This window comes from Nanorana parkeri, unplaced genomic scaffold (assembly GCF_000935625.1).
Source record: "Nanorana parkeri isolate BGI_ZX_2015 unplaced genomic scaffold, ASM93562v1 scaffold522, whole genome shotgun sequence".
NCBI classification, from domain to species: domain Eukaryota; kingdom Metazoa; phylum Chordata; class Amphibia; order Anura; family Dicroglossidae; genus Nanorana; species Nanorana parkeri.
Genome location: NW_017306790.1, coordinates 393995 through 413037, shown reverse-complemented (window position 1 = coordinate 413037; position 19043 = coordinate 393995). Strand labels below are relative to the sequence as shown.

Genomic DNA, 19043 nt, shown 5'->3' with positions numbered 1-19043 from the left:
GGCCGCCCGAGCAGTTTCGGATTTTTGGGCGGGAGCGTGCGATGAAAACGCTAAGTGTAAACCGCTGTTAAAGCGGGGTTTTTTTTTGTTTTTTTAAAACTTTTTGCCTATATCTACTGCTTGCTAGTAGATATAGGCAAAAAAACTTCCCGTTTGAGCTGACAACCCAGTGCCTTTGGAGCACTAAAATCCAAACCACTGTCAGCCCTGAACCAGTGTCACCTGCTGGTCTACAGAACACAACCTCTTATTGTCATACTGAAAAACAAAGGCGTTCTGTAGTCCAGATATGAATACTTGGGCATAGCTGACAGTGCAGCAGCAGAATTGTGGTGGATTTCTGTCAAGATCGACAGGTATTTTTCTGTTGTCAAAACACCACAACATCTGGTCGCACTCCATATGTTGCTGGAAACTTCTTTTATTAGAAATCACACAGCTACACAAAGTCCTGCATCAGCTCTGCCCCTCTAATGAGTTTCACCCAATCCTGGCCTTAATCGTAGAGTATTTTCCTGTACTAGCACTATTAGTATATCAGTAAAAAGGCATTGGGGAAATGTGCATGTGTTGCAAGATGTACTAAATGCTTTTCTTAATATCTAGCTCAGGCATAGACTAAGTAGTTGCATCGGTTTTATAAAAAACTAATTTCTACCGATGTATAATCGCATTAAAAATCTGAATTCCGGGCCTCTGTGTGTATGTTTCTCTATTAAAGATGCTGCGAGTTGCACTGTTCATGACTGGCAGAAAAAAAAAGTGTTTGTGTTCTAATCTTTTGTTTTTACACTACAGTGGCTGATCTAGAATGCCACATTTGTGAAAAGCAAGGGAACAAAATAAATAAAAAAAGAGAAAAACAAAATATACTGCAGAAGGAAAATGTAAAGAAAATTCAGTTCACATGCAAACATGGAGCAAATAAACGACTCACCTTTTTTCATTGCCATAGGATTTCTGTGCAACTTTAGCATGAAGGATAAGTACGGTCTGATCGCCTCGCTCTTTTAAATAATTCCGCATTGCTTCCCTGAAACAAAAATTATGTGAATACATTTCCAGGATTTCTCAATACATTTCTGAAAAAAGGGGGAAGACAACAATAAAAAACAACATTTAACAGAAAGAATGTGTAACGGATTGCTAGAGGGCGCGCTGAATGTGCAGGTAATAGCTGTCTGTGGTTCAGCAGTAAACAGCATTGTGTAAAGGGGTAGTAGATGCAATCTACAGAGCTTTGCTGTGGTTTCCACCACCACCACCTTGTGCAGCTGAGTCTAACTAGGGTGCACACAGCTTTACTTCTGAACAGCTTTGTGGTTCCAAAGATTCTCACCATGTACAAAGATCTTCTCACATCAACTACCACAAAAATACCTGGTGATTATATTACTCTGACTTAGCTTGCTAATAAAACCACTTCAAGATTTCACAGTGACTAAAGCGAGAAATTCAGATTAACAATATTAGCAATATGAAGTGTTATTAGCATCGTTCTGGAAGCAACCTTGGATGCCTAGATTATAAACACCGGTAACCAAAAAGTATGTTCCCTGGAAGGCAGGCGGGTGATTCAATCAAAACACCACCAGACGTACTTAGGATGTGTGCACAAGATATTTCCTAAGGGCTAGTTCACACCAAGCGCGTTCCAGGAGCAGAGCAGTTACAGACCTGATCAAAACTGCGTCCAATGTATTCCAATGGTATTTTGGGCTCTAGTTCACACCGCAGCGTTCAGTTACAGAGCATGTAAAAAAACTGCAGCAAGCCCTATTTTACCTGCTCTGGAACGCATGCAAACGCACTGAAAGCTCATTTTAAACGTTTTTGCAAAAAGGGCCTTGAACGCGTCAAAAACGCGTCAAAACACACTGCACTGCGTGTGCAGAAACTCGTGCAGATCTGGTCTGCATTTGGTGTGAACAAGCCCTAAATGTGGGGAGGCATACGTGGATAAATCTGCAGAGTGTGCAATGACTAGTCTGTGATTATAACACACAGGAGCACTATTGTAACACAGATAAGGCATTACTTTCCCAATGGTACAATGCATCCGTGACCCTCAGCTAGGAGAACATAAAAGGATGGCACTAAAAATTCATTACAGTAGAATGCACAAGTCCTGGACAGACCCAACGTCTTACTAATGCATACAATTTTCAACTGATGGATAAACCCTACCTTTCCCAAACCCCTGATTTGGACAAGCAGCTCCAGCTTTTATTTATATTTGAGTAATTAAACAAACTACAATAAAAAAGCGCACACTGCTAAAGGTTTATAGAAAAAAAAAAAAACTCACGAAATCGTTCCTATATAGTGATTTGTATCTTACCAAAAAACTGAGGGGAACTCTGTGTAGACTAAACCTGCTTGGATGGCAACTGACTGCACACTCCCCGATTGGAGGGCCCATTCACAGTGTAGTACATTCATTGCACGGTTCCCTGTGATTAACGCATGCTACCATACAACGAATGCATTGCTTTTTTAGCTGCACTGCAACGCATGGTATTGGGGTACCGCCCATGTGGTGTGGTCGAGTGCATTGCAGCCAGAGGTGTGTTTCAGGTACCATTCAAATGAATGGCAACGCAGTAAGGTGTGTTGCTCACTACTATGTGTTAATTGCACAAAACCGTGTGATTAATTAAATGCACTGGTGTGAATGGGCCCTAAGGGTTGCAAAAAAGGCAGCTCTGAACTCTGAAGTTGGTTTACTGTTCTCAATCCTCCACATGTGGGACTCAGCACTGGTCAAACTTACGCTAAGAACTTAGACTATGAAACTGCATATGTACGTGATATGCTGTCACTATCACCCAGCCTAACATCTACTTGAAACATTTATGAAGATAAAAAAACAAAAACAAAAACTAGTACAGCAGTCACACTAGCTTTATGTAATTGTTTTGCTCATTTTTATAGCACCAACATATTCCATAGTGCTGACAAACCAGTCACATGCTGGCAAGATGCTGTGGAGCATGACGCATAGAAACCTTCATAGGCAGGGCACGCTCCATATGTGCTACAGAAATGTGTTATTTGTCTCGTGTACTCTTTAAAACACAATTTTCTCTGAAATAACTTGAAACTGACTAAAGTAATTGCCATCTAACATAGGTTAATCCACATTTAATAAAATCAGACTGTCTTTGATTTAACAAAATGTTAAATAATAAAACAAATAAAAATACCATGAACAAAAATGATGGGTCCATTAACGTAATCTGTTGTTGCGCAACCTTTAGGCAATGTTCACACCATGTCTGGAGCAGATCTGCAAATGCAGTGCGTTATTACTGTCATTTTACCGCGTTGCGGTGCTGTTTTTTCTTTCGCTTAAAATGGGTTTACAGGTGCAGTCCAGTGCGTTTGCATAAGTTTTTATGCATTTCCATGCGTTCTAGTGCATTCTAGACCAGGGACAATAAGGCAAACAGTATTGCTTTTGTCTGGACCGGAACAGACTGCGCTGGTGTAAACAGACACAAGAGCTACCATAGGGATACATTGGGATACTTTCTTGGTCCGGGAACAAACTGTTCTGGTGTGGACATTATTATAATAATACAGGATTTATATAGTGCCAACAGTTTGCACAGCGCTTTATAATATAAGGAAGACACACGTTCAATAATCGATTATAATCGATTATGTCGATTAGTTGTTGCAGCCCTAGATCCAGACATGGTGTGAACAAGCCCCTAGAGCAGGGGTCTCAAACTCGGTTTACTCAGGGGCCACTGGACAAATTTATTTCTCCCATGGGGGCTGCTTTCGAATTTCACACTTAGAAAATAAAATGCAACTATATGTGATACCAATGTTAATGTCTGTGTGTGTTTCTAATGTCGGTATGTATTTGTGATGGTTTCTTTGTATGCAATGTCAGTATAATTTTTTATGATGGTTTGTGTATTGTCAGGATTTCTGTGAGTGATGTCGGTACGTGTGTTAATGTTTCTGCGTGTGTCGTATCGGTATGTATACATGTGTATGGTTTTCCCTACGGGTTTTGATTTTAATCAATCATAGAGGGCCAACATATTTACACATTCACTCACACTTAACCAGAAATATACACATAGAAATACGCAACCCTAATGTGGCATTTACAAGTGGCAGCTGTCACCCATTCAAGTTAATGATCAGGTGACAGCCGCTGTATGTAAACGCCTGCACACCGCCAGTAATAGGATTACATGAGGTAAGGAATCGAGCACTATGCCTAGATGCATTAATCGATGCATCCAGGGATAGTGATCGTTTCCTAACCTCATGTAATCATTTCACATACCATTACATGCGGTGTGCAGGCGTTTACATGCAGCGGTTGTCACCTGATCATTAACTTGAATGGGTCACAGCTGCCACTTGTAAATGCAAAATTAGGGATTCCTGCTGCAGGAAACTGCAAACTCCTGACTCAGGAATCCCTAATTCCACCTAAACTTACAGGTGTGAATGGGGCCTAATACGTACATAAATACATATCTATAATAATACACTCCCCCCATTCCCCGACCCCCACAATAATACACTTCCTCGTCCACCTACAAAAAGAGCCCCATCACCTGCATATGTTTCTGTAGGGAGAAGGAGCTGAGGCACGATCCCTGGTGATCCAGTGGTGATTAGTAAGGTCTAGTGCAGACCTTACTAATCCATCCTTTCGGCCGTTGTTTAGTGAAGACGCTGGCCGAAAGGATCTGAATGCCGGCAGTGACAGGAGCAGCTCTATGGTCTGCATCTCGCAAGTCGGGTACGCGGTCCGTGACCACGTACCTGATTTGTCAGCTGGCAGCGAGCCACAGAGTACTGGTTCCAAGGCAGCAACTTGCCCGTGGGCCAGTACTTTGAGACCCCTGCCTTAGAGGCAATCATGGCAATTTATGTAGATCTTAATGAAACTTCTGCACCTGCCTGAATGATTACAAGATGAAATGTGATACTATAGTGAAAAGACGCATGTGACTCCAATTCAAAAAATTATGAAATCTCACTATGTTGCATTTATTACCTTTTCTAGGGGTACCAACAAATCTGTCCGTGCTCTTTAAGAATATCTTTCAGGGGACCTACGAGCTGCAGCCAGGATCCTGTCTCGGTCTCTGTAATTCAGGAGACGGGCCAAGAAGGGACGCGGGGGGGCCCCTGGCGGGGCTCTGCCCGTGGGCACCCTATGCGCCCGCTCCACCAGAAACGTAGGGGGCAATGTGTCCATGGCCAGAACACGCTTGAACAGGTGTTCAGCAAACTGAACCGCATCTGTACCCTCTTTGCCCTCTGGGATCCCCACAATGCGCACATTATTCCGCCGCATGCGGTTTTCAGCATCATCCACTTTTGCAGCCAGTGCCCGCGCGGTATGTTGCAAATCCGTAAGCGTGGCGCTATGTCCCTGCACTTCATCCTCCACATGCGATACCCTCGCCTCGGCAGTAGTGAGACGCGTGCGGATTTTATCTAGGTCATGGCGGATTAGAGTGCATTCTGCTGCCAGGTGGTCAATTTTGGCTGTAAGGGTAACCTGGCACCCCTCTATTGCTGCCAGGATCGCGGCGGTCCCCACTCCTCCTGGGGATTGCGACCTCGTGCCCCCCGAGTTAGAGATCCGGGACTGCTCACCACTCACCCCCTCCACGCCGGCTCCCTCCATGTCCAGCAGCGGCAGGAGAGGCCCAGGAACGAGCACAGGGGAATCCAAGATGGCGCCGGCCTTCCCCTTACCCTTTGCGTTCTGGGTGGATTTCCTTTGTGAAGCGGCACGTCTGCGGGACTTGGCGGACATAGATCTGCTCCCCGGTAAGTCCCGCACAGGAGAGAGGGTCAGGTGCTGCCAGATAGAGCGGTAGGCAGGAGAAGAACAGGATGTCACGAGCGGAGGCAACGGAGCTTCACAGGACACGTGCACTCAGGCTCACATCGCGGCCACGCCCCCCCTCTTTAAGAATATCTTTGCAGAATAACCAAAAAAAATCTTTTTTTTTTTACACACTCTTTGCTTTACTCTATGACATACCAAAAATATGTATGAGACAGTTGCTTTAAAATCCATCACTTTTCAGGAGGAATGAAGCATTGTTTCACTTAGCAGTAATTGACCGAAAAATGTGTCTACATTAGTATACAGTGTTAACAAGCACTAACCTCTGTAGCTGCAGGCACTCAAAATAGACTCTCTGACATTGTTGCCAAATCCAGCACATCTGACTGTGATTCCACCTCCCATCAAGGACCTGGCAGTCTTCTAATCTAATCTCCAATTACAGAGCGGAAGCTCTGGGAGGACAGGTAGTGTTTCTGAAGTGAACATTGAGGATGAACGTACCCAGAGTGCTAGGAACTATAAAAGGTCAGAGACCCCGTGTTTTAAAACCTCATTCACTACTTGTGAGGAATATGCAAATCCTTGAAAGTCCATAACCGGAGCACAGTTGCACTTTAAGATTACAATAGACATCAGTAAAATTGATTGAGACCTGATCTACCCATGTCTAGATTTCCAGATTTGTGCAACACAACACACCTTGTCATCGGATGTGCAATGTGGTGTGCTGCTTGAAATAAGCTTTTTTGGTGTATTCTGTTGTGTTTAGACAGTCCTTTCAAATTAATAGGTTTGCTTTTAAGGGAGAACTATGGGGTCAGGGCTTTTCCCCATAGTTCTCCTAAGGGTAACGGGAGGACACAAACTAGCGTCCTCCCGTCACCCAAAGCTTAGTTTGGGTAACGGGAGGATTCAGACAGTTCTGTCTGGATCCACCCAGCTGCGTGACCGCTGGCTCTGCCTATATGTACCCCTGCAGGTAGGCTTTCTGCGCGCATAGATCGAGACCAGAGCGAGCAACGGTACGTGTTCGCTCACTTCCCGATCTACTTAACCCACCTGTGACAGTTTCATTGTCACAGGCCAGCTCAGATCATGAGGCTGAGTGAAAATCACTCGCCTCATAATTCTCTTTTAAAGCAAGGTAATCCATGGCTTAAGACGTGTCACCGTCTGTGAGTTAACACATCGCAAAAGTGTGAATGGGACCTTAGAGGTGCTTAGCTGCTTCAACCTGCTAAATTTTTCACCAACTTGTATAAGGAGAAGAAAAGGTCCAGGTATTAACTAATGGACGAGCACAAACTAACACGCCCAACCACTTTGCATCCTAGGAACGGTCATCTGCCACAATCAGGATGGCAATATTACATTAGATTGTTGCCCATTACGCCCAAAAATGGAATTAGAGACTTATCAAATTTCTATCTGCACCTCCAATCAACATAATCAACTCAGGAACCATCAATCACTAACTGATCACACTATAAGGGAACAAAAAAAGTCTTGATTTGCTTTATATGATACTGTGCCCAGTGCACTGCTGAACCCAAGCAGAAGTTACACAACAACCTAAATAGGAAATGGCAACCAAATACACAAAGCAACAACAAAACACACATGTCATTATGGGAAGTAATTCTTTGTGTATATGCCACCGCTTTGCAGATGCCTCTAGATTTCCTTTATACTAAAATAGAAGGCTTCTAAAAGCAAGAGGAGAAGTTTTACAGCATATCCCACATAAAAAACTAAAACAGCTTTAACTAGTTAAGCTCCAGAGCCATCTTCACATTTCATCCAGGGGCCTATTATTTCAGCAATACCTTTGTTATTACTTCTGATAGAGAAGTGAAACACATTTTTGGGGTGGGGTGCGGGTAATGTCTTAAACTCTTTTACTGCCATCCCTATAATAGTTATAGCGAAGCAGTATTGATTGCAGCACAATGTAAAAGACTAATTTTTCATTAGTTATAAACTTAAATGTCTATGCCCTCTGAAGAGTGGTTTGGTTTGGAAGAAATGATAGCTTGTTCTTGATTAACTGGTTGAAATTTGCTGAGTGGGTGGGCTTGTTTGCCTCCCACCCGACAAGGAGGACATGGCAACCAAATACAGAATGCAACAATAAAAACAAATATTGAAAAAGTGATGGCTACACAGCACCTGCATCCAATCACAGGGAGGCACTCTTCATATATTTTGACAGCTCGCAGGGCCTACTGTTAAAATACAATAGCCACAGTGGGAGACTCCCCCAGCCATGCTTTATAGCGTGGATAGAGGAGTCTGTTGGATTTATTTCATTCAGCCCGTAGGCTGAGAAAAAAAAAAAAGTCTATAGGTTTATGGCCAGTTTTATCCTCCTTGGTTCTAGTTATTGTGCATACATGCAGATTGTATATATGTGTATATACAGATTAATTATTGTTGGCACTTACTGTACTGTGCAGTGAAATGTTTTCCTGGCTGCATTTATTATGTTGTATGGAAATGAATCAAATTTTAAAAGGTCCTTGTTAAATATATGCAACACTTGTTGATGTAATGTGACCACACAGTTTGCAGGGTTTAGATTATCTAGCAGTGAAAGTCTAGTGCTGATTTTTTTCATGTGCAAGGTTAGGTTGTCTGAAGGCCAGGACTGGTGGCTGTTGGAGGATTTCTTCCTTTATGTCGGTTTTTAAACCTTTGCAACCAAATTTGAGAAACCCCCTACTATATGTTTATTTTGTATTTCCATTCACACAGCATACCTAAAAAAAATGACTTTATAGTAGCATCGATACTAGCAAGGCTAGAACAAGGAGCCCGTAACCATGAGGAGCACTCTGTGTGTGGCAGACAGGCCAATAAGTAGTACTGGAGGCCTACAGCAAAACAGGGACAGCGTTGATGAGCTGGAAAGTTAGAGACATGCAAAGCTATAACAGACCTGGCGGAATCCATGCAGACTTTTCAGGCCCGATAAAGATATTTAGAGCCTGCAGATCCAAGATGGGGCACATACCCACTTTTGGTTTGGGGCCATGAAAAAAAGCTGGAGTTAAAACCCTGAAACCTTTCAACTGTAGGGACAGGGAGAATGGAGTGAATTACAGAGGGGGCAGAGCTTTTCAAACGAATGCAGTGACCTTTATTCACAGCTTGCCAGATAATTGAGAATCTGGCAATACAGAACTTGAATTATTCATTTAATTCAAAGACTGAAAAAATTCAATCATTGGGTCCTTGCAGTGGGATCCTGTAACTGTTCTGTATCTAATTGTTGTACAAAATGACCCTAGCAATTTCATTTTCCGGTTGTGTGGTTCACTGCTTTTTCACAGACTGCACTAAAGTAAAATTTGGATATTTATTTTAGGAAAGAGTGCACCACATTAGACTTGACCTATACAGGAGTTTATAGTTGGTTTTGGTAGTTCAAATGTGTTCCTAAAATCGCTAGCAGTCTACGGGCGCCTCTCTTTCCACTATGACTCCAGTTGTTGGAAATCCAGAGTTTTTACCCGGCTTAGATGTTAGATCCTTCCCACGTTTTTACTCTGACAACAAATTTGGGGTGGCTCAATGTTGGTCTCCCAGTGGGTTACCGCCTTTTATGGATTTAGCTGTCATGGTTCCCCCTTCTTTACTGCGGTGGCAGGCAATGCAATTCTGCCACTTGCTGACTTGTCTTATAGGTGCCACTACGCTGAGATCAGACTTGTCTGCCTGCGAGGAGATTTGTTTGTCCAGTGAGTGTCGCCCATGGCCTGTCTAAGGCCCATACTCTTCTTCTGCATCCCGCTACTGCTTCGCCCCCTAGGTTTCTGATTAAATGGGAGAGAGATTTGGGAAACCCCTTTACACAGGATCAAAGGGATTATATTCTTAATTTTGCACATAAAGCTTCTGTTGCCAGTGCAATTCAGGAAACTGGATACAAGATTCTTACCAGATGGTACTATGATCCTGTTACACTCAATAAGATGTTCCCTCAACCCTCTCCAATTTGCTGGAGTGCGGCTTAGAAGCCGCACGATCCTCCATATTTTCTGGTCCTGCCCCCGAATGAAGAGATTTTTGGGATGCAGTCCTACGCATTATTTGCCAACTTACGGGGATCTCATTAGTGGATAATCCTGCAGCTCTACTGCTTCATTTGTCTCCGCTCTCCGAGACCCCCTACCGTTGATCCCTTTTGCTCCACCTTGTTAATGCCGCTAGAGCTTGCATCCCCCTTTTGGAAATGCTCTCATCTCCCTACTCTTGGACTTTGGCTTCAGAAAGTTGACGGCCTCCGTGTCATTGAGAAATTAACGGCTGCTTTTCACCACACTGAGGAAAACGTTTGGAAAACCTGAATTTACTGGCTTGAATTCATCTACTCTCAGGAATATGGTTCATTAGTATCTGCCAGAGTCTATTCATATAGAATGTCTCGGTTCTTGGATTGGCATTCTTCTGAGAGTGGTTTGAGCTCTCTCTCTCATATCTGCTGCTGTTTCCCAGTCTTTGCACTGTATTTTTTTCCTTTTTCTCTTCTTTCTTCCCTCCCTTTTGAGCTTGTTTCTAGGTTGGGAACATAGTTACACTTAAGAATGGTTGTGTATTCTCCCACCTCATTGTTATATTTGTCACCTGACCCATGCACGCAAGTTAATCTGACCTTTTATTTTTATGTTTTATATTTTTCCTATTTTTCCGTTTCTTGCGTCCTATGCATCTTTATGTTGTCAAACATAATACCATGTTAATAGTGGATTTTATCCTGCCTTTTTGTTCTGATTTGTTCCTGTATTATGGTTTTATCTTGTATATCCAAAAGTCAAAGTTTAAAAAAATTTAAATAAAAATCGCTAGCAGTGGCACCTCATTGCTAAACAGATGAAAAACAACTATTCATTATGAAGAATGGTATACAAGTAGCATGTAGTAGCGATCAATCTTGCATGATTACACAGCTCTTCAACCATGTGCGATTAATCACTACAAGATGCTGCAGCAACCGAAATACCAGTGCCCGTGCAAAGACGGCAATCAAGGAATGGTTACGCTACATAGGAAATACAGCATTAACATTAAACCCTGTTTTCATGGCAAGATGGCAGGTAGGGTTTGGGTATACTGGCCAGGTGAAATAGTCATAAGAGCAAAGTTTGTGTCGACATCAAGATGGCAGACAAGAGTTAGATATAGTGCACAACCATTGCATTAATAACTTAAAATCTACTGTCCTCCTTCCTCTCTCTTCCTACTCATCTTGGATTCCTCTCTACCTTTTACCTTCATCCGTGGAGCACATGGGAGATGACTGCTGGAGAGCGGTCGCGTCTTACATTAGATCGCCGATCCCTGACAAAGATTCTGATTGCGAGGGCTTGGGTTCATTCATCACGAACCCGTTATACACCATTTGGCGCTCTACATGTGTGTCTGATACGCCTAGCACTTGTTGAGATGTATGTGCCCTACTCCAGTCAAGGGTCTGAATAACTGCTCATTTGTATATGGTCCTCTTTCTTCTTTCTCTTCTGGCTTATACTCTATTGGTATTATGTTAAGGTCTATATTGATTATATGTCGTTTTTTAACTTGTATACATAAAACAAGTTGAAATAAAGAATTTAAAAAAGAAATTGACTGTCAATGCCAAGGATGCATGTGGGCCTGGATAAACTGCATAACAGCCAAGTCTCCATTGATGCTTAGATGATGTGTGGAGGCTAGATATGTTCACCAGTTACCGTAAAAAAAAAAAAAGCTTATGCAGACTAAAATGCAAAGATCTTTTTTAATTACAAACTAAAAAGTGGCAAAATGGTTTGTGTTTAAATATTTTTTTGTTGAAGTGGAGCTCTCCATCAAAAAGGGCAGACGAGAGCAGAAATACTGTCCAGGCGTAGCAGCAACAGCAAAGCCTGTGTCCACACCAGATGACTCAATGCCAAGTACTGTGATATGCAGTATGAATGATGTATATACTCTCATTGTTCTGCCTAAAGTAAATCTAATCCAGCCTGAATACCATTACTTGCAGATCTGTGTTTTAAGGAGAGACAAAAGTTCACAAGCACATACTGTATTCCTTACTATATCCATGTGTTATTACCTGCCCTCGTATAATTGATTTCAGAGTTTGAGTTCAGTAACCAAAAGATGTCAGAGCTGTTCTGTGGTCATAAAACAGCTCGCCTACGCCCAATACCATGAAACAACTGTAGGGGTGCATTATCTTCCATATTTACACACATTTAACTAGGGTTGTCCCGATACCGATGCTAGTACCAGTATCGGGGCCGATACAGGGCATTTTCAGGGCATTTACTTATACTCCTGAAAATGCCCCGATGCATAGATCAGATACCGGCCCTTAAAAAAATGTTTAACTAGCTTCGGCCATTGACCCGCATAGCCCCTCCCCCGGAATACCTCTCCACCAAACGCAGGCTCCCTCTCCGCTCTGACCTCTCCGGATGGAAGTGTGACAGCATGGCCGGCGGTAAGTGTTATGTGTGGACAGTCTATTCTCCCTGCTGGTGCTGGCTGCAGAGTTCTGTGTCCCTTTCGCAGACCGCTGTAGCCAGCATGAGATGGGAGAAGAGACTATGGCTGTGAAATCCCCTGCTGCCCCCCTGCCCCATGTACCTTAGCTGCTGCTGTTCCTCGTGTCCCCTCCTTTTCAACTTGGTAAAACTTTTTACTTTTGGTAATATACGGTGTCACAAAGTGTGAGATGTCCGTGCTCCTTATGTGTAATGCAGTCACCCGACGTACACAGCAGTTTTCACTCTCATTGAAAGAAAAGAATGTCCGTTCAGTGTGCTCACGGGGGAGAAGAGGAGAGAAGCTGTAAATCTTGCCTACAGACAGAACGGACATTGCCTTCTTTCACTGAGAGGGAAAACGTCTGCGTACGTCTGGTGAGGGCATTATTATTAAACACATAAGGAGCACCTTTACAGTAATGAGTGTGCAGCGCTAAGCGCTGCACACTCATTACTCTAATCATTCTTGACCTCAAGGTCCACAGGATTACACTACATTTCCACCCATAAGTGCAGATTTGATAAATTTATCACATAAGGAGAACCGACATCTGTCACTGAGATACATCACCAAAAGCAAACAGTTTCATCAAGTGGAAAAGGAATTGACACTTGTAACAATAGCCAGCTATTGGATATCTTAAATTGCAATAGCCAATAGCAGGCTGGCTATTGTACCTGCCCATTGCCTGCTGTCAATCAGCAGAGAGGACCCGATTGAGAACTTTGTCTTCAGTTCCTTCCTTTGCTGACAGCAGGCAGTGGGCGGGTACAATAGCCAGCCTGCTATTGGCTATTGCAATTTAAAATATCAAACAGCAGGCTGGCTATTGCTCTCAGCCACTGCCTGCTGTATTTACATTCAGTGAATCCAGTGAAGTAGAAAGGTGACACTAGAGGTCTAAAAGACCCCTAATGTCACCTTACAGAGAACCTGTCGCCTCCAATGCACGCAGCACTGGTGAGAAACTGCCCTAAAATCATTAGTCTGTATTGTTTTAGAAAAAATGTCACATGTCCCTTTAAGAAAAAGTATCGGTAATTGGTATCAACAAGTACAGGAGGGACAGTACTTGTATTTGTAAAAGTGGTATCGGGAGAACCCTACATTTAACTATCTGTAATAAGCTGCAGAAATACCACTTCATTGTGGTCTGATTTAGTTCACACATTTTGTTTGCCTGGCTTCCTATTTCAGAACAAGAACTATGGAGCAGAACACCATGGGTGGGATAGTCTCACTGTAGAGTGAAGTGAGGTGTGAAAAGCCAAGCCTGAAAATTCACATGCACACTCATCCTTCACCCTCACCACTTGTGAGGTTATCAAGGTGCCAAGAGAGTCATTATTTTTGTTTTTTAAACTTCAGTGTTTGTCACTGGGCAAATAGGAAACCGATTCAATGTGCCTTACCTTGTGAGACGTTTGGGTTGAGGCCGCTCCCCAAACTTCCTGCAAACAAACAGAAAAAACATCCATCAAAAGGTGAGAAAGTGAACACCACCTAATCATTCTGCACAGCTTGACACACACAACAGTAAACTAAAATCTATGAGAAAATGGAAAAACTGCTGTTGAGTTCTACAGTACCTGAATCTTGTATGAAACAAAATTACGTATGGAGCTGACTATCCTGTGGCAACCAGATGTCAGTTTAGTGTAGAGGATGAAATTATGAATTCAGACAGTACGTGCTACTACATTCCTTACATAAGACCACCAAATGATCATCAACATTTTACACTTAAAGTACATCTGTCATGAGAAGAATATGCAGACTGCAAATACTGACACCTGAAAACGCCATCATGCTGATGCTTTGGCTTTAATACTTTAAGTTACTGACCCAGAAAGACTATAGTGGAATTAATTAAGAATGAAATAAGGATTGTTGACCTTTCTAAGATTAATTTGCAACATGCTTGGTTCAGGTCAGACTCCAAAGTATTGAAACTAGCCACAAGCATTTTCAGAAATTTCTTTTATAACCGCTATCCTTTAAAGCCTTGGTTCTCAACTGGTGGGCCATGACCCCGTGTTCAGTGGGTCACCGCATGCCTTCCCGTTTTCTAGGCTCGTCAGACTCCCCCAAGCGGTACCGATTGTGAGCTTTGGGTGGGGTGGAGTGGGATGAGTTGGGGCCATGGCCACGAGGGAGCTCCATCCTTACATGCATTGCTTACAGCTCCCTCAGGTGTCTTGTAGGGGTGCCCGGACCGGAGTGACGTCACATTCTGTCTCCTGGCACCTCTACAGGACATGCAAGGGAGTTGTACAAAGCAATGCACATATGGATGGAGCTCCAGCACAGCAGCCCACACTGGACCACAGGTTGAGGATCCACCCCAGTTCTCGTACGATAGGGAGATTGGATGGATCTAAAAAAAAAAAAAATTTAACTTTTTTGGGAGTGTGTATCTGTGTATGAGAATGTATGAGAATGTATGAGAATGTCTGAGTGTGAGATTGTGTCTGTGGTTGTGTGTGTCTGTCAGTGATTTTAAGGGTCCGTTCACACTAGTACAGTGCATTAACTGCACAGTCCCTTGCGATTAATGCATCTTCCAACGCAATCGCACCTACCGCGCATTGTGGTGTGGGAGGTGTGTTGCATTGCCATTCACTTGGGTGCGACTTGGGTAACGACCTAATGACCACGGACAAATGTGAGTCCTGAAGTTACACAGGTTGAGAACCACGGCTTTAAAGAGACCTGAAACAGTACATTCCTCCCATTGTCCTTCAGGTATTGACATTCTGCAGCAGTGCCAAATGCAGCTAGTTGGTTGCCACCATCATTTGTCAATTTTCCCTAAACCGGAGTCTGCAAAATAAGATCAACGACTCAAGTACTACCCTCTCTAAGCCCACTGTACGCATGCACAACACATAAGAGCAACAATGGATTGTAATAGATCTCCAATGCAGAGATGATAAACAGATTTCCCACACAAGAACATATATTTTCTGGATATCACTACACGTTTACTGCATGCCTGACTTTAGCTGCTGACAGGACTTACTTTTAAATATATGTACACGAAAATCATGCACAGTAACCGACAGCAACCAATCAAATGTCACTTTAGAATAGTAAGCAGTGAAAGGTAAAAATTGTCATACTGAGCCTAAAGCTCATCATACACTGGCCGATTCTTCTTGGTGAGCCGGTCGGTTTTTGCATTTTGGAGTCAAAATGCCCAACCATCACACTTTTTTTCTAGGTCAATAATTCAGCAACGTTGGAAAGAAAAGAAAAGCAGACAGCATTTTTTAGGAGGGGATCAGCAATGGCTGCCTCTGTATTTCTCTTATGACAGGTTTCTTTTAATGCCAAACTCCAGGAAAGAAATTATAATTTACACACCATACTGATAAACCTGAGTGTTATGTGTGGAGTGCTCTGCAAAGTATAAAAAGTCTTACCTTGATGCATGCCGTCCCCTACACATTACACAGAGTCTGCAGACATTGCAAGGAGTAAGGGAGGTGAGCAGTGAAGTGCTCTGGTCACATCATCTGCCCACTCACTACTTGCTCATTCACTAAATGCCTTGTATTAAAAAACAAACAACCAAGTCCTCCTTTGATTGGAGGAGATATGTCTACAACCAACCCCCGCCGCCCAAACAGCGCCATCTTCCTCTTCTCCTATCACAGTATGCCTTGTATTCTTTAATAACACATGCAAGGCATTTTGTGAATGGGCAAATAGTATGGAGGGGTGGTGATGTGACTAGAGCACTTCACTGCTCGAGTCACATCTCTCTGTCTTCCTGCAGTGCCAAGATGCCTGGCATTATGGGTAGGAGACTGTAGCATGCTGCAAGGTATGATTTTTATAGTAGTTTCCATCTTTGTAATTTGGCAGATGAGAAGATCCTCTTAGTGGGGTGTGCGTGCGTGCGTGCGTGCGCGAGAGAGAGAGGGTGTGAGTGTGAAGGTGATAGTCAAAATAAACAAACACTGTGAAAAACTTTCATGTGATCTTACCCTAATACACTTTAAATCAGACAAATACAGTTGGCTATAAACTATAGTGCATGGATACCGCCAATCACTGGGCATTTCCACATGTCAGCACATCTGACAAACAGCATTTACCACTACAATGAATGCAGAGATAAAAAAGGTACACACAGTGCAGCCAAGCTTTTGTTTGGTAGTCCAGATGAATGGAAGCATGGCAGCACCATGCACAGCTACCACATACACTTAAATAAATGGAGCTGGTCACATCCTGACATTTCAGCCCCCTTATATGGGAATCAGTTTAACAGGGCTGGGAGCAGGCCAGAGCAACACCGTTCTGTTTGCAAATATATTTTTTCTAATTAGTTAAATCATTAAACCTGAACTCCCGTCACATATAAATGACAAAAATAATGCAGCTCTGAATTCATTAATACAATATCAATTTTTTTGTTTTGTTTTTTGGAGCAAGCAGAGCAAGTACCCAAATTTGACTTGGCATCAGCTTCTTACAAGTAACTACAAATAAATGCTCAGGCTGTGGAAGAGAGAAGCAACACAAAGGGCAAATCAGTTTTGCTGTAGTGCAAGGGGTATGCTGATAGAACAGAGGGCACAGTGATGGAGAAGTAAGCCAATCTGTCTACTGCTTCTCCTTTCAGTGTGCAGTCACAGGTTGGGGGGTGGTTGGGACAAGACCAGTGTTGTGTGGCAAAGCAGTATCAACCTCAGAACTTCATCAACAGAAATACAAACTGCCCCCATATATGAATTTCATCAGTGTGCAGTATTTAGCGGTTTGCCCAGAGTTCAATAATGAGAGCTTTGCTTCATCATAGGTTAGCATATGTAGTACAAATTGTAACAGACAACTTGGGGTCGTAAAAGTGAAATGAAAAGATAACTTGGAATATTTGTTTACTGATCCCTGGGACAGAGGTAAGAACATTATAAGTCGTGCACAATTACTGGGTAAACATTGTACTGCAATGATGATCAGTTGGTAATAGCAATTTAATGGAGTATGCACCACAGGCATGTAGAGCCAAGGAGCTAACTAACTAAAAAGATAACAAAAGAAGCGGAACAAAATCAAAATATCACTACATGATATCTGATCTAAACAAAAAGCTCTGCATTGTGCAATAATACACCAAGAACCACATTGCTGAGCACAATTAAAGGGAACTGGTCCAAACACACGATATGTACTATATACGCTTGCCTCAAGGTCCACGGCACCAATGGTAGTGAAGCATCTTTAAAAACAAGCCAGCAATGCCAGCTTCCAGATATCTAACCTGACAAAAATGACTTAAAGGAGCTTTACCCTTATCTTTGAAATGACAACAAAACACACCTTCAGAAATGTTTAATAATGACAAACAGATACTTCTAGATAATTGCCGGCTTTGTATACATTATTTCTCTTTTCTTCCCCAGTCTTCTGACAGTGGCCATTTTATCTAAGGGCACAGTAATACATCTCCCTTTACTTCCCGCAACACATGTGACTAGGACTTGTGACCAGGCATATCATCTCAGGGGAGGAAAATGCCTTTCCCTGAAATCTCATGAGATTACAGATGAGATTTCCCAGCAATGCTGTGCTGATGTAACCTTCCCAGGATGCAATGCTTGGGCGCATTACATCACTAATGCCCAAGAGAACCAGCAAGTGGAAAAACAGTCATTACAAATACCGGATGGCCATCAGTGATGTGTACAGGCTGTTTTGTTACATTCTTCAGCACAGAAATGTTACAATGTATTTCTGTGCGGAAATGTTTCAAGGCTTCTAATCATTCCCAGAATGACCAGAAGCCTTTAGTGAGATCTGATCCCGTCATGCTGTCAGGATCAGTCACTAAGGTTATTATTGGCTGTTCCTAAGTTTGGAGCAGTCTAATAAAAAAAATAATTATCAAGCAGTCATAGTGGCTGCTTGATATAAATGACAATTAACAAAAAGTGTTAAAAAAATTAAAATAATTATATACAAATATATTTTTATACTATAAATTATAAAAAAATAACCCCTTACAATAAAAATCTGCAGCTTGTTTTTCACCCTAAGGGGTTCATTTCTTTAATTCAACCCCCTTATGACGGAGTTGTTCAAAGTATGTTGCTGTCCCTAAGGCCTCATTCACACACAACTCAAGCAAAATTGTATATTGCGTCTATGCGCGTATATATACACACGCGTATATGCGTGCACTATTTGCATTCCCAGAATGCATCATTCCTAATGGAAATTTTAATGAACTGTAAGCGCGTATGCGCGTAAAATACGCAGAAATACGCTGCCCAAGAATCTTGGTTCAATTCTGTTTTTGCGCATATATACGATATGCAAATATACGGCTCCATACGTGGCTATGTGTATGGAGCCATTTATTTGCATATGTTGCATATGATAAAATACGCACGTACACGCGTAAGTGTGAATGACGCGTACACGCGTAAGTGTGAATGACGCCAGTAACATTGTAGGCCACCTAACCACTATTAGTTTTTAGAGGGGGAAAAAAATCAAAAGTTAGCTTTTAGTTTTAGGCTGAAAAGTACAAAAACATTTCAGAAATCCTAGGGATGAGAGTTGTTTACAAATAAAGGACAAATAAATGAATTTTAATGCATTTAAAAAAAATAAAATAATCAAGTGTTTTCTTTACATTGGTTTTCCTAATTTT

General features: G+C 42.4%; 1 protein-coding gene across 1 annotated transcript in view; it reads right to left on the bottom strand.

Annotated features, from left to right (window-relative positions):
* The window catches only part of RBPJ (recombination signal binding protein for immunoglobulin kappa J region), a 39619-nt gene extending 25797 nt beyond the window's left edge, over positions 1–13822 (bottom strand). Inside the window, exons 1-2 of the mRNA XM_018561408.1 lie at positions 13789–13822; positions 938–1033 (exon numbers count right to left, since the gene is read on the bottom strand). Coding sequence (XP_018416910.1) covers positions 938–1026 — 89 coding nt within the window. The 5' untranslated portion in view covers positions 1027–1033; positions 13789–13822. The remainder of the gene's footprint in view (positions 1–937; positions 1034–13788) is intronic.
* Positions 13823–19043: the final 5221 nt, after the last annotated feature.